Source organism: Crocodylus porosus, unplaced genomic scaffold (assembly GCF_001723895.1).
Source record: "Crocodylus porosus isolate Cpor-Errol unplaced genomic scaffold, CroPor_comp1, whole genome shotgun sequence".
NCBI lineage: Eukaryota > Metazoa > Chordata > Crocodylia > Crocodylidae > Crocodylus > Crocodylus porosus.
The window spans coordinates 22,715,853-22,735,015 of NW_017728913.1; the positions used below are offsets into that span (position 1 = coordinate 22,715,853).

General features: G+C 43.5%; 1 protein-coding gene across 1 annotated transcript in view; it reads left to right on the plus strand.

The window, feature by feature from the left end:
• ANXA10 (annexin A10) overlaps positions 1–15,285 on the plus strand; it is a 58,880-nt gene extending 43,595 nt beyond the window's left edge. The window contains exons 7-12 of the mRNA XM_019534591.1: positions 4,821–4,874; positions 5,011–5,104; positions 8,294–8,389; positions 9,383–9,441; positions 12,370–12,492; positions 14,157–15,285. Coding sequence (XP_019390136.1) covers positions 4,821–4,874; positions 5,011–5,104; positions 8,294–8,389; positions 9,383–9,441; positions 12,370–12,492; positions 14,157–14,225 — 495 coding nt within the window. The 3' untranslated portion in view covers positions 14,226–15,285. The remainder of the gene's footprint in view (positions 1–4,820; positions 4,875–5,010; positions 5,105–8,293; positions 8,390–9,382; positions 9,442–12,369; positions 12,493–14,156) is intronic.
• Positions 15,286–19,163: the final 3,878 nt, after the last annotated feature.

The following is a 19,163-nucleotide window of genomic DNA, read 5'->3' on the forward strand; positions in this document are numbered from 1 at the left end:
CAGGCAGGCAAGTGTGCCCTTAGGGGCTCTTGCCTTGCCCACAGATTGTGCCAGGGCTGGGGCAGGGGTGGGCTCCCTTAAGTGCCTTGGTCTGCTGGCTTTGCAAGGGTCGCTCAGCGGGCCAGCAGTGGCAGTAGTCCCCCCATCCCCCAGCAGGCTTAGATAACCGCTGTTATCTCCAAATCAATACTACTGTATAACTAATCTCAATTCTTAACATTATTAAAGCTTTTTAAAGACTTTTTTTTACTTTCAAATCAAATTATCCTGCCTTATAATATGCAGTTCTCATTGGTCAAAACAAAAACAACCAGAAGGTGACCTCTGGGATCAAAAGCCAGACAGAATACCAAAAAAAAGCCATTAAAAGAGTCCTGACAAAATTACAGGTGAACTCTTTTAGATGGCACTTCTTTGAAGGTTTATAATTGAACCTTCTATCTATGGATATTGTCTTAGGGTACCATTTAAGCAAACAACCATGCCATAGCTCTATGGTAGTAGTGCGAAAACTTCTGGCCTGTATGTGCTGCAAAACCAGTCCATGGGCTTTATCTGGCACATGGGTTTGGTCCATGGGTGCAATACAGTGTGTTCTCACAGCTGCGTGCGCTAGCCTGACACTATGCGTGAGCCAATCTCACAAGCTGGATCCAGCTGCTTGCTTGCTTAATGCAATCTAGCCTGCAGTGTCATGTCAGCCAGCCCACAGGGCTCCCCATCAGTCTGGAAATTTGGCAGCAAAGGAGCTGCAATTAACTGCTCTCCTGCTGCCAAATTTTGGGACCTGTGGGGAGACCCACAGGCTGGATGACAAGGCTTCAAAGGCCAAATCTAGTCTGCAAGCCAAAGGTTGAACAAGTTGCAGAACAACTGCAGGCCAGAGGTTGAACAACACAGAGAACACCCGGTCCCATGGTTTTTTGCTGAAAATACTACCCTTTTCAGTTCTCTTTTTAGACAATTTTATAGACCAAAATAAAAAAAAAATATTAGAATCTTGCTTCCGATTGCTCTGCAAATTGTAGGAAAATATCTCATTCTGACTCAGCATTTTCTACTTTTTATTTTTCTTGACAATTTCTAAACCAATAGAATCCTGTTTGTCAAAGACATTTTGTACTTGATAGCACATAGAGAAACTGTTGGTGGAAGCCAATAGAGTTCCCAGCATGAGTAGCCGTTTACCTGTGTGCTACAGATTCTTCAGAGAAGCTAGTTTCTTGCAAGACAATTATTTCCCAATTAATGTAATCTTAATTAATGTATTGAGTTTCTACATAATTATAATTTATTCAGAATTATAATGCAATATGAAGAGCTAGTTTTTCGTCCTGATCTTTTTTGTATGGTTATGAATTGAAAAACTGTCATTTCTGGGATTTGTAACATTGATGTACTTTGTAGGATGCATTGATCAAACAATACCAAGAATATTCATTTAAAATTTAATTTAGGATTTTTTTCCATTTATGTAAAGCACTCCTTTGCATATTTTATTGTCCACTTGTCATACTTTCCAGTTTCATATATTTATTCATAGGCAGTTATTCCAACATACTTCCCTTTAAATAATTTATCTTGTCTCTAAGAATTTTATTCTTTGTTCTATGAACATTCTTTACAATTTAATAAAAATGTGAATTAATATATTTACCAGGCAAGGGTTTCAAAATAGCTGGCAGACAATACATAATTTTAATCCCTACTTTCAGTTTTGTGGCAGAATGATTGTCAACTCCAAACTAAACGTAAATTGTTGCAAAAACATATAATTAAGGAAATGATTAAGTGCTGTCTGAGAATGATAAAACTCCCAAACCTGGTTTGAATTATATCCTCAGAGTATGCTTATGGTTAAAAAAATATATTTTAAAAAAAAGCAATTCTAAAAGTTTTTTCTTATAACTATATGTATCTGATCCTGATGTATTTACTAAATCATATCTGTTTGGTTTATAGAACTAAAAAGCTTAAATACCTATGGGAAAAATGAGCTATGTTCTCTTTTTGGTTCATATATCAAAATTGTCAGGCAACTTTTCAGTCTTGAAACTTAATTGTAGGTGATGATGATATACAGCATAAAGCAAAACAATCACTGTTTGATACGGCTAATCTGACAATTTGGACTCTGAGGAAAAATGTGGAGGTTTTTTCCCTTTGTAAAAATTGCATTGTTGAATAAACAAATCATTACAAAACAAGTAAGGAAGACGCAGATGCCACTGTTACAGTTCAGGGATCCTGATTTTCTCTGTTTAAAAACTGCAAATTCTCTGATTTAACCTACCCCCACATCCTCCCCCCGCAAACCTGCATTTTTCCGTGATTAAAATGAAATGCCACTATATATATAAGAATCAGCTGGATACAATGTTTTATTGCTATGTTTACAATTGTAAAGCAATTTGGAAGCCTACCAATGCCTCAATCATTATAATAAAATAAATTCTAAATACCTATATATTTTGGCATTTGATTTTGGGTTCATAGATTTCATAGACATTAGGGCTGGAAGGGACCTTGGAAGATCATCGAGTCCAGCCCCCCGCCCCAGGGGCAGGAAGTCAGCTGGGGTCATAGGATCCCAGCAAGATAAGCATCCAATTTGCTCTTGAAGGTGTTCAATGTAGGTGCTTGAACCACCTCTGATGGCAGGCTGTTCCAGACCTTGGGGGCTCAGACAGTAAAGAAATTCTTCCTTATATCCAGCCTGAAATGGTCTTGTAGTAGTTTATGACCATTCAAACTTATCATCCCTTGGGGCGCTCTAGTGAACAAACGTTCCCCAGATACTGGTGGTCACCCCTGATAAACTTATAGATGGCCATCAGATTACCCCTGAGCCCGTGCTTTTCCAGGCTAAAGAGTCCCATGGCTCTCAGCCTGTTCTTGTAAGATCTGTTTTCCTGACCTCTGATCATGCGCGTGGCTCTTCTCTGGACTCTCTCAAGTTTCTCCACGTCCTTTTTGAATTGTGGAGCCCAAAACTGGCTGGGTTTTTCTATCATGGAAAATCATACATCCGCCCTGCCCCCTTCACTTACCAGAATGCAGGTCCAGCTGCAGCTGCCCTCTACCCCATCCGGTGCTTTGTGGTGCTGAGCAGCCCTGCTATGTTTGTGTCCTGCCTCTGCCCATGCTGTTGCTCATCACTCCCAACCCACAGCCCTCTGGCCCTGCTAGTACTCTTCACTCCCAACCCAAAGCCTCCTGGCCTGGCTGATGACCCCCACTTCTGACCCACTGCCCCCAGCTTCCAGTGTATGAGGAAAAGGGTGGGTGTATGGGGAAGGAGGGCTGTGGGCACAGGCCACATGGGGAGGTAACAGATGATACATGGGGAGGAAGGGGAGCATGTACCCCACCAATTTCTGTGTCCACAGTGGGGCACAGACCTGCTGCTGGGCCAACCCTTGTCAGGAGCTGCTTCCGCCACCCAGCAGGTAGACCCAGTGTGGGAGGGAGCACTGCACCACCATAGCCACCAGGGTGAGGTGCAGAGTTGTGCCCCCCACTGCTGCCAGGCAGGCTGGGGGTGCCTCACCTTGGTGGCCATGATGGCAGGGAGCTCCATCCCATGCCAAGTCTGGGCTGTGGAGGTGGCTCCCACCTGGAACTGGTCTTATCAGTCTGCAGCCCTGTACTCTGTGCCTATTTTGGGTACAGAAATCTGGGGAGGCACATTCCCCCCCATGCATCACCTGTGCTCTCCTTGCCCCCAATGTGTTGCCTGTGCCCCCGCATAAACTTACCTGGAGGAAGCTGAGGCAGCTGTTCTCCACCACTGCCTGGCTGCTATGTGCATGTGTGTGCACATGAACATATGCATGTGGCACCCCTGCATCCCACTCCCCCCCCCCGAGCCCCAAGCCAGGTTGGGGCTAAGCTACACCCCCTCCCCCTGCACAGCTGGCTCAGGGCTGGCCCATGCCCCCCTTCTGCCCCCACCCTCCACTATAGATCTGGGCTACTTCCCCTTCCCTCCACCTGGCTAGGTTGGGGCCAGCCCATGGCCTTCCCCCGGCAGGGCCAGGCAACACCTCCTCCCCCGCATAGCTGGTTTGGGTTTGGGCCACGCTCCATTTGCTCCTGCTCTCCATGGAGCCATGCCCCTTTCCTCCCATCTGGCCATGTTGAAGTTGGGCCACACCCCTTCCCCTTGAGGGGCTGGGACATGCCCCCTCCCTCCCATAGTGCTGGATTGGGGCTCAGTCATTGCACCCTCCTGTCACAAAGCCAGGTTGTGGCTGTGCCAAGACTCCTTGCCCCACAAGCTGGATCGGGGCTGAGCTGCCCCGCCCCACTCCATGTGGCCAGATTGGGCTCCATAGCACCCATCTGGGGTGCTCTATTGGGTCCACCACCACAAGCCCACGGAGGGGTCACCCACTGCCTATTTGGCTTTGCTAAGGAAAATGTTTGAGCACTGCTGGTCTACATCATAACCACCTATTATGGTATCTCCACAAAGCAGTAACGTCATCTAGTTATTCACAATTTTTCCTTCCAGAAATGAAAAGTTTTAAAATGAGATCTTTCAAGCCTTATTCACCTCCACATTTTCTTCCTGCCATCAATCCCATCATGACTATAACTCCTTCTGCAATGAAGAAATGGACTTTGGAGATGCCATAACACCTCCTGTTTTTACAAGTGGAATATTTTGGAGATGCAGAAACCAGCTTTCATATACTGTTTCTATATAAAAGCCCAAAATGACTATTTCAGAATGAGACTAGATTATTGTAATCTAAAGATAATTTCATTCTCTCTCAGTATTTTATAAGAATTAATAGAGGAAAACTTTCTTACAGGGAATTAGAGAGGATGGGTATGCGGATCCTGCCATGGCTGCTCAGGATGCAACGGTAACTACAACCAGCTAGCAACTCCTCTAACATGAAATAAAATAAAGGCTTTTTTAAAAGTCTTGTTTAATAGGCTTGTTTAAAGTGGTATGGCACTAATGATCATTTGTACCTTTTTCTGCTTCTGATATATTAGGTCCTTTGGGATGCATGTCAGCAAAAGACAGGGGAACACAAAAACATGCTACAAATGATCCTGTGCAACAAGAGCTACCAACAGCTGTGGATGAGTAATTATCATCATTTATGAATCCAACTATTCAGCTATTTGAGTATATGATGAAAAGGAAAATATAGCTTTCAGGAAAAAGTGGAACAACTGAAGGCACAGAGAAGTTCCATATTCAGATTTAAATAGAGCCTGTAATTATTAGTACCTGTAAGCCTAAGCAATTTTGTGCTCAGAAAATTTCCTTTGGAATTAGCGGAAGGATTGGGTGTGTAAGGAATGCAGGAATGAGATCAGTATAGAATAGATATAGATATGAATTCTCCATAAGGAGAGAAAAAAAAGGTGAAGCTAATAGACTTTACCTGCCACTGCACTCAGGAGGAAGAGGTGGCAAAGGTGCTGCTAAGCTACCTTTTCATGTCTCTCAATCCAAGGGCAGAACACAATTCCAACACAAGTGAGATTTGCTAATAAATGCTTGAAACCTTTTGACACAACATTTGTTCCATCTGTTTTGCTTAAGCTAAATTCTCTAAAATTGTATCTATTTCTGTGAAGTTTCTAACAGAAGACTGTCTAGCATTCAAAGTGCAATCCTTTGTACATCCTCACACACTACTTCTCAATCTGACTTTTCCCTACTTGAAAACTAATGTTTTTGACATATTTCCATTCATGACAGTGTTTCACAGGTTTTAATTACATAGTGAGATAAAAAGCATCTCAGAATCTTGACAGGTGTTGCAAAAATCTCTATCCAGCCAATACTACTCTTGATGGTTGTTTTAATGTAGAACTGGATGTTAATAACATCCAGCAACAACGGTTGACAACGCATGTTAACTGAAGGATTAACATGTGGCCTGCCTGCCCACCATTTCCCTAATTGCTCCAGCTGCTTTAGCAGCTGGGGTTTCCAGGATTCCCCTCTCTCCTCCTGCTTCCACTTCCTGCCTCCACCGCCGGGGTGCGGCAGCATGGTTCAAATGGGCCTGAGTTGCCCATATGGCTGGATAGGGCCAGTGGTACCCGCGCAGCAGAGGGCAGGCAGAGTGGCTACACTGTGTGCACAGTGTAGGGAGGATGGGGCAGGAGGAGATGCCCCTATGGTATGCAGCTCCCAGCTATTCAGAAGTTGCACAGCTATTCAGAAGTTCCTGGTATAATCTATAGTGTGCTATTCCCAGCTATACCAGAGACTTGTCAACTGCCCTTGCAGCAGTTTCCCACCTGGTTTTACTACTTAGTGAATACAGGATAGGCCTCAATGCCTTTTTTTTTTTTAGATTAAGTGTTATTTTGCAGAAATAAACAAAGCACATGTACAAACCAATAAAATCAGTTGGTGGCAGTTTAATCATTGACCAAAGCATAGGGTGACCATAAGTCCTGGTTTGGCCACGACAGTCCTAGATTTTGGAAGCCAGTCCCAGCCAACCAGTGAAAATTAAAATAAGCACCCCAAGCACAGGGCAGAGTCATGGAGTGGCACAAGCTGTGAAATAGGAAGCCCTAGCAGACAGCAAAATTGCCTTAAGGTTAGGGACAGACATTCAAAAAGCCTGAACCTGAATTGATTCAATCTTTGCAGGTTAGTCTAACCTGCTGAAGTTGAACTGGTTTGCAACTGCACAAACATTCTCTCTGGACTGAGGAAATTCAGACACATGCCTGCAGTGGCTCAGGCTAGAAGCCAGCAGGCACTGCAGCAGCCCTCCCTTCCCTTCCATAATGCTGAGCTGAGAGGGGCATGGCCAGGCCCCAGCAGGATGCTCTGATTAGGGAGGAGTTTAAACACCTGCTCTGCCTGCACCATCACAGGCTTTTGCCCATTCACTGCTCAAGGGGCAGGAGTGTTGCTAGCACTCTGAGGCAAAGGCCGGTGTGCACCACATGCATCTGTTGATGATACTGAGCTTTTCAATCTCCTTCTCCATACTGTCTGCAAACCTGACAGACAAGGGCACCAGCAGGGGGATGACACAGTGTTTACGAGCCCATCAACAAAGCAAAAGCCTCTCTCATTAGTTCAAGCTCTTCTTAAACAGCTTTTTACAAGGAAGAAACAGAAGGACATCACCAGCTGAACTGTTGATTAGCTCCAAAAAGCCCTAAGTGGACACTGTTCTGTCTGCCTGTCCCAGTGAAATTCGAGACGCACACATACAGACACCTCTCAGCATTAGCCTAGGGTCCATATGCCTAGGGTCCATGGGGCTGGGGGCTGTGCTGTGGGAGATGGGAGGGGATCCTTGTTTGACCGGCAGGCAGTGAAGAGAGGTTGTGGCAGGGGGAAGCAAGGCAGAACCTACTGTGCCTGCAGCCTCTGCCAGAGCTTTGGCTAGGAAGCAGAAGGGCAGGGCCAGGTCTGTTCTCTGGAGCAGACAGCCAAGCTCCGCCAAGAACTGCAAAGCATCTGGTATGCTTGAGGACTGTGGTTTAACTTAAACCAGGAAGAAGTCTGGGACAGATATTGCATAAGCTGGTTTGACCCAAATCAGTTAAGTCTGATAGACTTTTATTAGTAAATGTTTAGGATTGGGAATCCAAAAAAGATGACAAAGCCAGTAGCGAAATACAGATCGCCCAAGCGAGGGACTAACAATTGAGGGATGGGGGTGAGGAGGGGAACGCCCGGGGATGGGGAATGGGGGGGAAGGGGAGGGTGGGGATTTGCGATGCTGAGAGAGAAAGGAGATAGATACAACCAAACCCGTTACAATGGTCCGCAATGGTGGAGGAAGTGGTTCGAAGGAAATGTCTCAGTCCATATAGAATCTCATTGCGGGGGTCCTCTTAGGGTAGAACGGGGTCATCCGTCCTACATTCAACCAGGTTCCCCTTCAACCAATTTCAGCCATTCTGAAACTGATTTATGTGCACTGAATATCTGTTCTGTTACATGATTAAACCAGTTTCTGATCAGTTAAACTGGTTTACATGTAATGTCTCTCCCTAGCCCATAAGAGGTTACCTTGATTAGTGGAATGACTGTTAAAAAAAGGAAGAGGATTGTTAACACCTGTGAAGTAAAGCATACTCAGTCATTAATGGGCCATTGACTCCCTTAGCTGTCTGAATACTAATACCAGAGCTACACCATGCCACCCCACCTCCACGTCTGCCTGCAGCAGAACTGCTGACTTGAGTGTGAGGGAGATGGCAGGGCAGTGTCCCAGATTTCACATTGTTCCATATGATCACCCTACCAAAGCAAAGGTTAAATAAACATATTGTTTCTTTCAAGTTTTTCAGGAGTTCCAGAATATCGCTGGACAAGACCTAGTAAATGCCATCAATGAATGCTATGATGGATACTTTCAAGAACTACTGGCAGCTATAGGTAAAAATATTATCTTTATATTAATAACAACTTAAGAAAGTATACATGGTCAATTAAAATTTTGTGCTGTTTCCCCTTTTCCTGTAGTTTATTTTCATATTACATGGAACAAAAACTTTGAATATTTGGGGGACAATGAACCAACCTAAAATGCTGCATGGAAAAAGGCATATTTAAACTGAATCACAGATTCATGTTTATGTGAGACAAGATTAAAATGAACAGCACTGGGCAGGGATTGAGCAAACTCGGGTTCCACTCCTAGTTTGCCTGTTAACTTCTCGCATCATCCTGTTCAAGTCCATGAATGGATAATCCTGCTTACACTGAAATCAAAGACAAAACTACTATGACTTCAGTGGTGCAGAATCAAGCCCTTAAGCTTGCTGTGCTCCATCTATACAATGAAGATGATATTTCTCTACCTTTACAAAGATGGTAACATGGCTAAATTACTAAAGCTTAAAAGACATTAATATAGGATGTTGATGAACATCTTAGGGGAAAAAAGTATGAATACATAATAGGTTTTTGTGAATGACAAACGTAATCATCTTTAAGATACCAGCCACTTATCTGTTGGTTGAACGGAGGATGAACCTGCACTGACCAGTATGCCAGAAGAAGGAAAGACAGGTCCAAGTCGGTACAGAGGCACAGTGCCTCCAAGGGCTTTGGGGGCAATTTCACAGTGAGTGGAATAAGTATTGTCTGAAAAACTCTCTGAGGAAAGGCTTGTGTTTATTTCAGTAGAGATGGCAACCTGACCCACAAACTTGATTATGTACAGCAGGAGAATTTCCACCAATGTGCATGAATTTAATTTCAATCCAGTAGTCATCCTTCAAACCACAGATACACATTTTACTCAGAATTACAGGAAAATAAACTGAATGTAATTTTAGGCCTTATGTAATTACAGTAAACTAGAAAATATGAGAATTTCAGGAAAAATTAATATTTAATCTTTTCTACCTAAATTATCTCTCTCAGTTCTTTGTGTTCGAGATAAGCCTTCCTACTTTGCTTACAGACTCTACAATGCAATCCATGTAAGTATCACTATTCCATTCTGTGTTGTAAAAAAATGAGTTTGTGCCATTTTTAAATATTGCTTGCTTGTTTTAAAGCTTTTGGTAATTAGATAAATTTCAAAGCCAAAGTGCTAGAGCAGGAAATGAATTTTGCTCTGCATAAAAAGAAAATGAAACCTTTAGATTCTTTTAAGAATATCTGCTTGGTAACTGCATTGGCTTTTTGAAAACTAAAAACCATAATTTTCTGTAGACTCTCTCTCCCCCTTGTGTACAAATGTCAAAGTGCACTTTATTAACAATATGATCTTATAGGAATGATCTTCTTCTTATGTGACTTTCCTGTGTAGAGAATTAATAAATATTACTGCTAAAATCATGGTACAAAAACTGTTACGTGGAAAAAAACTGACCAAATTTCAGTGGGACTCCATTTATATATATGCAGGCCCAGCTACTTGTGTGTGCACTTGCTAAAACATTAAAGCACCATGTAAATAAATATGTATATATGTACATGCATATGTACCTGAAAATTCTTCATACAGCTTAACAGAAAAGATTTCCTTAGCTTTTCATTGATTTGCATTGGCAAAACCAGTTTTTATCACACTATATTGTTCACATTTTGTTTTAATTTCAAAACTGATGCCAAAACTGTTGTACAAAACAAGGGCTGTTTTTCAAGTGAAATGTGGAATTTTCCATTTTCACCTTCAACTTATATTTTTGGTGAAAGTGCATTAAGCTGCAAAAACATCAAGAAAAATTCCTCATAATTCCATAGTAATTTCAAAATCATATGGCAAGGGATTTCAGTGAAATGATACTTACTTATACAGAATTTACAGTTATACAGTGCATTAGCCAATCACATTACATTAAATCTTTGTCAGATTTCCATTTAGAATACTTGCATGATTCCAGGTGTCTGTTAAGGTTTCCAATATTTAAAACTGTAGTCCCTGATGGATGTTAGAAAGATTATATTGCACTCACCAAATGAAAATCAAATGCTGTAACTTGAGCCTTCTGCACTTCCCTTACTACTTGCTTTTGGGAGATCATGCTACAGCATGACTAGCTAATTGAGAAATTTAACCTGTGAGCTTTAAATAGCCCAAAGTCAGTAGTGAGCCTCCCAAGACCTTGGATTTTTGATTATTGTAACTACACACTAGATGTCACTGTTCCTCCATGCAACTGTACTTTGAACTGCATGAATCTAGGAAACTGGATACCTCAAGTGATTTGCAGTTGACAATACAATGCTCAGAAGATGACAACTGTTTGGTTACTCACATGAAAGAGTAGTGAGCTCTGCTTAATTTTGAGTGGATGGTTTCTACATAAAAATCACAATCCCACCAGCATCTTGGGGGCAGCGTCAACAAAACAGACTGATGACTGAGGCCCTGATTCAGCAAAGCACTTAAGCACATATTTAAAGAAAGTAAATGCATCTGCCTAGTGATTATTAACTCTAAAAAAAGAGAAGTGGAAGCACAGATTTATAGAAAAGTGGGGCTGGAAGGGACCTCTCAAGGTCATTTAGTCCAACTCCCCCACCAAATTATCCAAATCCATTTTCTAACCAGTTACTAAAACTACACAATCAGCCTTGTCGCACAACTTAACCTGCCACAGGTAAAGCAGGGGACAGAAAGACAGAAAAGGGATTCTCCCTCTTCTTTATGACAGCCCTTCAGATATTTGAAGACTGCTCCCAAGCACCTTTTCTACAAGCTGAACATGCTTAATTCCTTCATCTTCCCCTCATATGAATGGCCTTTCAAGCCCTTCATCTTTGTCCCCGTCTCTGGACCCTTACTTCTCCATGTTCTTTTTAAAATGTAGAGCCAAAAATTGCACCTAGCACTGCAGGAGAGGCCTAACCAGTCCCAAGCACTATCACCTCCCATGTTGTGTACGTAATGCTCCTATTGATGGAACCCAAAACTGCATTCACCTTTTGTGCATCACACTGCAGAGGCATGTTGAGTCTGTGATCCACCAAGGCTCCTAGATCCATCCCCATAGAGATGCCATCCAACCACATGTCACCCATTTTGTAGTTGGGTTTTTGTTTATTCCCCCTGAGGTGGAGTACCTTGCATTCATAAGCATTAAACTTCATCTTGCTAGCTCCAGCCCAGCTTTCCAATCTGTCAAAACCCTTTCTAAATTGTGCTCCTTCCTTCAGTGTATTCACAGTCCTTGCCAGTTTCAGATTATCTGCAAATATACTTAAAAAATTTCTAGTCCAGCCTGTATTCTAGTAGTTAGCCTGTTAGCCTTAAATTACGCAGAAGGCAAGACAGGAAGGCACAGTGAAAACTAACTTGTTCAGAAAGGCATAAGCTTTCATAGATGACAGTCTCCTTACACTATCTGACAAAGTAGCTTTTACCTGTGAAAGCTGATACATTACTGAATTATATAGTCCTGCAGCAGGCAACCTATTTCAGCTGTTGGCTAGAATGATCCACCTGAACTCAGAGGCAGGAAGGCAGGCAGCAAGGTAGGTGCTAGCACTTCCCCCGTGGCAGCATGGGAGAGAACCCACAGCTGGCACTTCTACTTGCAGTGGCATGGGAAAAGCAACAACAGCCAAAATCCTTATGTCTGTGGGCCAGATCTGATGGTTCCATGGGCCATATCTGGCTTGCAGGCCATAGATTGCCAACCCCTGGTTTAGTCTCTAAAGTGCCACTGTACCCTGCTGCCTTAAAAAAAGTTTTGGCAGTGCTAAGTGGCAGTTGTTTGACCTCTGTTACACAGCAATATGAATATACTGTATGTAGCTGAGAAAGCTCACTACAATAAAGCTTTAGAGACCTAATTTCTCTAGAGTATCTATCTGGTGAGCCTAATTTTCTCATCCTCATATATATGAATTACATACACTCATTCAGTTAAGTTTTCTCATGGCATTATCCTTTCTAGGAATTTGGTTTCCATAACAAAACTATCATCAGGATTCTGATTGCCAGAAGTGAAATAGATCTCTTGACTATAAGACAACGCTACAAAGAGAGATATGGCAAATCACTGTTTCATGATCTCAAAGTAAGTCTTTATTCATTCTTTTGTATATATACTGTACAAAGCTTAAGAACTAGGTTTAACATATTGGTACCAGAGCAGCCGCAAGGATTAATTCTGAATCATATCTTGTCATTTGAGGCAAAAGCAGAAGTATTATTTATAGTACCCAACCTCACAAACTACATCAGTTTGGTGCCACAGACTACTTTCAGTAAGTAAGCAATTAAGACAGAAGAATGAACTAAATAATGTTGGGAGTGGTGTTTTTAACTATGATCATTGCCCCTGGGCATTACTAAATTTTAAACTCACTCTTATATTCCGGGACATCTGGCATGATAAGGGGACAAGAAGGGGACAGAATAGCCCACTGAAAATGCTTAGAATAAAAGAATTCCACTACTGACATAGACCTTGTTGACTTGTAAGTGCCACAAGTACATTTTCTGATGTGGGGCTGTGCCCAGAGGCAATTTGGGCAAGGAAAAGGTGCTGCAGGAGCATGCTCTGTTCTACTCTTCTCATTTTGGGTTGTGAAACAACCAAATAGTTATACTAGAATTTAAAGTAGCTTCAGGTGCCAACCAAGTCTAGACGTCAGGTGTCCCAAAGATGATAACAATTCCCTACCTGGGCTATGTTACTTGTGTAGCATAACTCATTGTACCTTAAAATATTCAGGAGCCTTTGTCACATTCACCCTAAGGCACAGAACCAATTTTACATATTATTCAAGAAATGCAAATATGTGCACATTATATGGCTTCTCTATATCTGCCCTTACTGTTTCACCACATCTGGGACTCCTCTATTCATGCCTTATTTTGCAAAAGACAAAGAAGACACGATTGAATTGACTGCAGCCTCACCTTAATGTACTGCTATGAAAACAGATTACTTCCTAAAGCTTCTTTTCTCTATAAAGAAACCCCAAATGATCATATCAGTTAGTTCTACAGGGAAACAAAACAAAAAATTCTAATACAAATTACAAAATTTGATGATAGAGCCTCATCCTAGTCCTAAAAGTCAACTCACGTTTTGCCGCTAACCTCAACAAGATTAAACTGGGTTCCATGTCTGCGGGGGCTGGTGTTTTATTTCATTTGGACTTAGATTCCTGATAACACAATCAGCCACATTTTTTCATTCAAATTGATTTAATACTAAGAGTACCTACACTGACCTGTATTCAAGCAGTTAGTCTGGATGTATCTCAATGCATAGCTGAGATCAAAACCTGGCCTAATGTTTGGCCGGCAGTCATCAGAATTCTTGGCTCCCTTTCTTCAGACAATAATAAGCATTATTGCCAAAGTTTTATAAAATAAGTCAAGATTTTCTTTCTTAAATCATGAAATATGTGGGGCCAATATTTGAAAAATTACCGGTGATTTTTGGGTGTATATTTTGAAACAGTCAAGGAACCTGACTTCATAATGTGTTAAGCAGCCAACCTCTAAACACAAGACCTCTTTCAGATGCCTAAAGTTGGGCACCCAAAAACTAAGGTATCCAAATTGCTAGCAACTTCGGGGCCAATAATCTTGGACTAGAAACTGTAGAATGCCACACAACTTTTGCAGATAAGGTCCTTTAAGTCATTGTTCCCTAATACTCAAAAACAGTTTTCTCATGAAAAATTATGAAAAATTATCATTACATAAGCATTCTTTTCCTTGCAGCATTTTGCATCAGGACATTATGAAAAAGCTTTACTTGCCATTTGTGCTGGTGATGCTGAAGATTATTAAAGGAAGAAGGATTCAAGCAAGTCGAGCACATTTCTCTAGAAGTGTATGTTCACTCTGTACTATATACAAGAATAGAAGAATCAATGCTCTATAATTTCTAATTTTGAATCTTTTCAAAAAACAAGAAAGTCTATTTTTGGTCAGTAATATATTCCTCTTTCCCTAAGCTCTGAAGAAATTGTAGTACTTTGACTAATATAAATTAATTAAAACAGTCTAATACAAATAATACCAAATAAAGCTATATACATTTATGTATATTATTTAGTCCCTTGACATCCATCCTAGAGCAGTACTTAGAACACATAATCAAATAACAATAACTAGATAATACAAATAACCTGTTAAAGAGCCAGTGTACTTTAAATCTGGGGCAAAACATTATTTGTCATTTACCTTAATGAATATGATTCTCCTTCTAATTCGTTTTCCTGCTCTTTTAGACTATCTTAATATCCAACTCTTACGCCCAACAATAGATGTCAAACTCACCCAAGCTCCTGGGCCAGGTCTGAACCAAAGAGCTCCTCCTTACCAGCCGGATCTAGATGTAAAGAGCCTCACAGGCTGGATCTGGACCCAGAAGTTGGGTGATTGGCAGCAACAGCAGAATGGGGGATAACGAATATATCACTTAATGCCCCCCCCCACTTTCCATTAACACTAATCTCTAATGAGGCTCCATGGGTAGACATTCACCAGCAGGCCCCAACCCCAGTTCTTGGCCCTTCTAGAGCCTACAGGCTGGATGAAACCGCTCTGTAGGACAAATGCAACCCACAAGTGGTATCTTTTGCATCCCTGGCCTACAGCATTACTTTAAAACCAAGCATCTGCCATCTGCGGTATAAATCACATATTCAGCAAAGGTACATTTTATATTGTTTCTCACATTTGACCAATGTAAACCATACTGGAGAACTTAAGTTTTTACTTTGAAATAGAAATAAGAGTTAGAATTAAGAACCTAACCCTGTTCTTGATCCATTTACTTTAATATCAAGTGATTTATGTCACAGTACAGCTTTTGGAAATTGAATAAACATAAGTAACTTAATTATTTAAACCTATTTGCAGTCTTTGTTATGTAAATAGCTAATGGCATATTAACCCTCTGAATGTCTACACAAGTAGGCTATTTATCTTTTAAATGCAATTTGTGAGCATATGGGATAGAATAAAAAACAAATACTGTGTGCAGACACACAAGTGGGGACCTATCCAAATCGAGGAAGCAGGTAGCCAATTTTACAAGCAGATTGCGAAGCTGGCTGCCATTTTTGTGGCCATATTGCAGCAAGGCCCCCTCACACCTCTGATTGGCCACAGAGCCCGTGGCCCCATCCCTTACTGCTGATTAAAAGGCCTGTCCCCTCTCCCCAGCTACTGATTGGTTGAGAGGGGCAGAGCCACATAACAAGCAGCTCTCTCTGCCAAACAGTAGTGAGAGGCAGGGGCAGCAACAGCAACAGCAACTATCTTACCTGCTTCCCTTTGTACCAGCAGCCACTCTCCCCAATTCTGCCCCAGTGGGCTGTGTGGCTAGGCTGCAGTGGCCATAAGGACTGCTGGCTCCCACTCAGAACCCAGCAGTTTATTTTTATTAGGGTTTTTTTTTCATAGATTTTGCAAATATGGATAATGCCCAATTTTGTAATTTCCAAGGCTACGCTGTGACTGGACAGGGTATCCCCAGCTCCCTGCACAAGGCCAGGAGTGGATCCTCTTTCTCTGCCTGGCACAGGGGGCGAGGTCCAGAGGAAAAAAAGGGATCAGGCCTCTCAGAGCTCAGGTAATTCCTGGTGGGCTGTGAACCTGGCTGGCAGTGGTACAGGGGGCCAAGCTGCCAGCTGGGTTCCTGGCCCACCAGGTACTGTCTTAACTCTGAGGGGCACAATCCTTTCTTTCTCTGGAACTTGCCCCTTTGTGTGGCCCCCAGCAGGGGCAAAGCCAGTCCAAGTGGTGGCAGGAGGCACCAGAGCCCCTGGGTGCTATGAGCCACTGAGTGCTACCCAATATCCCCAGGAGGTGAGGTGCCATGCCTGGCCCTGCTGCACCTTGGCATCCCTGCTCTCCCTGCATCAGGAGAGGCCTCTGCATTCTGGGATACTGGAGGAAAACTCAGTTGGAATAGCTGTGGGAAGTGGCCATCTGGTAATGGAACAGGAATTAAATTGGGCAGAGTCAAAATAATCCTGCCCAGGAGTGGCATAATTTTAAGATGAATCAAGAGTGCTTTAAGCCAGTGTTTCTCAACCAGTGGGATGTGAAGGCCATCTAGGTGGGACATGGAGAAGCAATGGTCTCACTCCTGGCACTTCCACCACCATGTGTCACTAGCACTTCCAGGCTGGCTTGTCGACCAGCTTCCGCTGACCCGCCCTCCCCACCGCTTGTTGTTTATCGTGGTGGGACCAGGTTTTTTGGGACCAATGGTTGGGGGACGTAAGATGGAAAAGGTTGAAAATTGCTTCTTTAAGCCACTTAAAAGGTGTTAATATGCAGCCAGTCCAGGGGTTAAAAGCTTCAGAAGCTACCTGAAATTACCATGTAACAAATCCCTTAAACACGTGAATAAGCCCATCTCTGTTCTGCAAAGCATTTATGACCTGCATAACAAACACTGAATGTAATACTTCTGGCTTTCCTGTTCTTATTCTCTTATATGACCTGGTTATTCCCCTTGAAGTTGTAGCCTTCCAGCATTTGGTATGAGCAAAACCATACACATTTGATGGCAAGCAAAGTAAAAACACTTCATGTGGATTTCAGTAGTGCAGAAACCTACATACTGTGTTGTGCCTTATAGCTGTGCACAGGCTGTTCATAATTTAAAAGAACAAAGTGGTCACCAGAAGAGGAAACCACATGGCAAAAGACAATAGCAGGATGGCAGAACAAGCATCTTCTCCTCTTTAAAACAGTTACAGTCACAGTGGGCACGTCTACATGAGATGTTTACTGCAGAGCTGCCTAATTAGCTCTGCAGTAAAGCCTCCAGATCCACCTATTAGGCCACAGTAAACTAATAAACACCACTGCAGGTTAGCACTTGTAAATACAAGTACTATCCATGGTGCTGTTATTTACTGTGCAGCAATGTACATGTAAGCACTGATGGGGCTGGCTAGGCCAAGAGCTAGGGCAAGCAATTATTTCAGCTGGAGAGCTGCTTAATGAGTTTTGGTGAGTTGTCAAGGGCCGCTTGACATGTGCCCAGCCCCCTGGTCACCATATTAGGACCTGAAGTCCCACTCCCTAACTTCTGGCATTTGCCACCAGAAGTCCCTTCCCTTGCCCCTGGAAGTACTCCTTTTGGGAAGGGAATTTGCCATCTTGGAACCAGAAAAAAAAATTATATACTAAAAATCAAACATCCACAATAACATTATTTTTTAATTTTTCCTGATTTGTGTGTTTACGATGTGTATACAGAGGTGATTGCATAATAACTCAAAATGAAATATTACTTTTGTATATTTCAGGGGAGTGGAGGGGTCGGAGGGTATGGGTGGGTGGGCATAGGGTGTGGATGTGTGTATGTGGGGTGTGGGGGAGGGTTTGGGGTATGCGAGTAGGTGGGTATGGGGGGTTTATGGGGATTCTTGCATGTGTGTACGGGTACGGGTATGTGGAGAGCTGTGGGGTGTGTGGAGGGCAAGGGTGACTGGGGCTGTGTGTATGTGGATGTATGTGTGTGGTGGGGTGTGCGCGCATAGCAGTGAGTGGTGCTCTCCACAGAGACATGCAGGTATGTGTTAGGTTTGTGAGGGGGGATGGAGGAGTGTTTGTGGGGTGTGTGATTGTGTTTGAGGGAGGGTGTGGTTGAGGGGTTTGTGGGGGAGGGTTTCAGGGTATGGTGGGGTGTGCATGGGAGCCCACACCCCCCTGAGCTAGTCAGCAGCTGCCCCTGCCTCCACCCCGCAGCAGCCCTGAGCCCGCACACCCTATAGCACCTCCCCGCCACTGCCAACAGTGCACAGCTCCTGTCTTGCCCTGTGCCTGCTTTTCACTGTCTGGCTGTGGTGCATCCTGCCACCCGCTGGGCACACAGCAGGGTTGGAATGCCTACTCTGGGCTGCTACCACCACTGGCCCCAGCCCCACGGTACTAGCAGGGACCCATGTGTGAAGTCCGAACCCGGCACACCCAATAGTTGCTCTAGACTCACCAGTCCGGGCTCAGCAGTGGCAGTGGCAGTGGCACCAGGCACAAACTGATGCTTGGCATGGGGGAAAAGAGGTCCCTCCCTCTTGCCACTGCTGGGCAGTTCTTGGTGCAGCCGCCCAGAGCCCGCACCATGCTGGCCTACCCTAAAGCTCCACCGCCATCCCCACTGCCTCTGGGATGCCCAGCACAGCAGTAATGACGGTGCAAAGCAGCCACAGGGCAGACCAAGTAGTAGTGATGCAAGGCAGCCCAGCATGTCTCAGGCTTTGGGCGGCTGTACCAAGAATTACCCAATAGTGGTTAGGGAGAGAGGCTGCTTTTCCCATGTGCCAAGTAACAATTTCTACCTGGCACCACCACCGCTGCTGCTGCTGAGCCTGGATGAGTGAGTTCAAAGCAGGCCCAGGGTGCGCCAAGTCGGGGCTTCATGCCTGAGTCCCTGCCAGTACCGCAGGGCTAAAGCCAGCAGCAATGGCAGCTGGAAGGAGCAGCTGCTCCCTGCGCTGCCTAGAAATAGGGTCCAGTTCCAAAAAATATTTCCAGTTGCAGAAAAGAGGACATCTGCCATAAGTAGAGGGGTGAAGGGAGGAGCAGGAGACAGGGGGAATATGATGGTTTCATAGTTTCACAGTTTCATAGTCTGTAGGGTCGGAAGGGACCTGAGCAGATCATCTAGTCCGACCCCCTGCCATGGCAGGAAAGAATACTGGGGTCAAATGACCCCAGCAAGATGTTCATCTAACCTCCTCTTAAACACCCCCAGGGTAG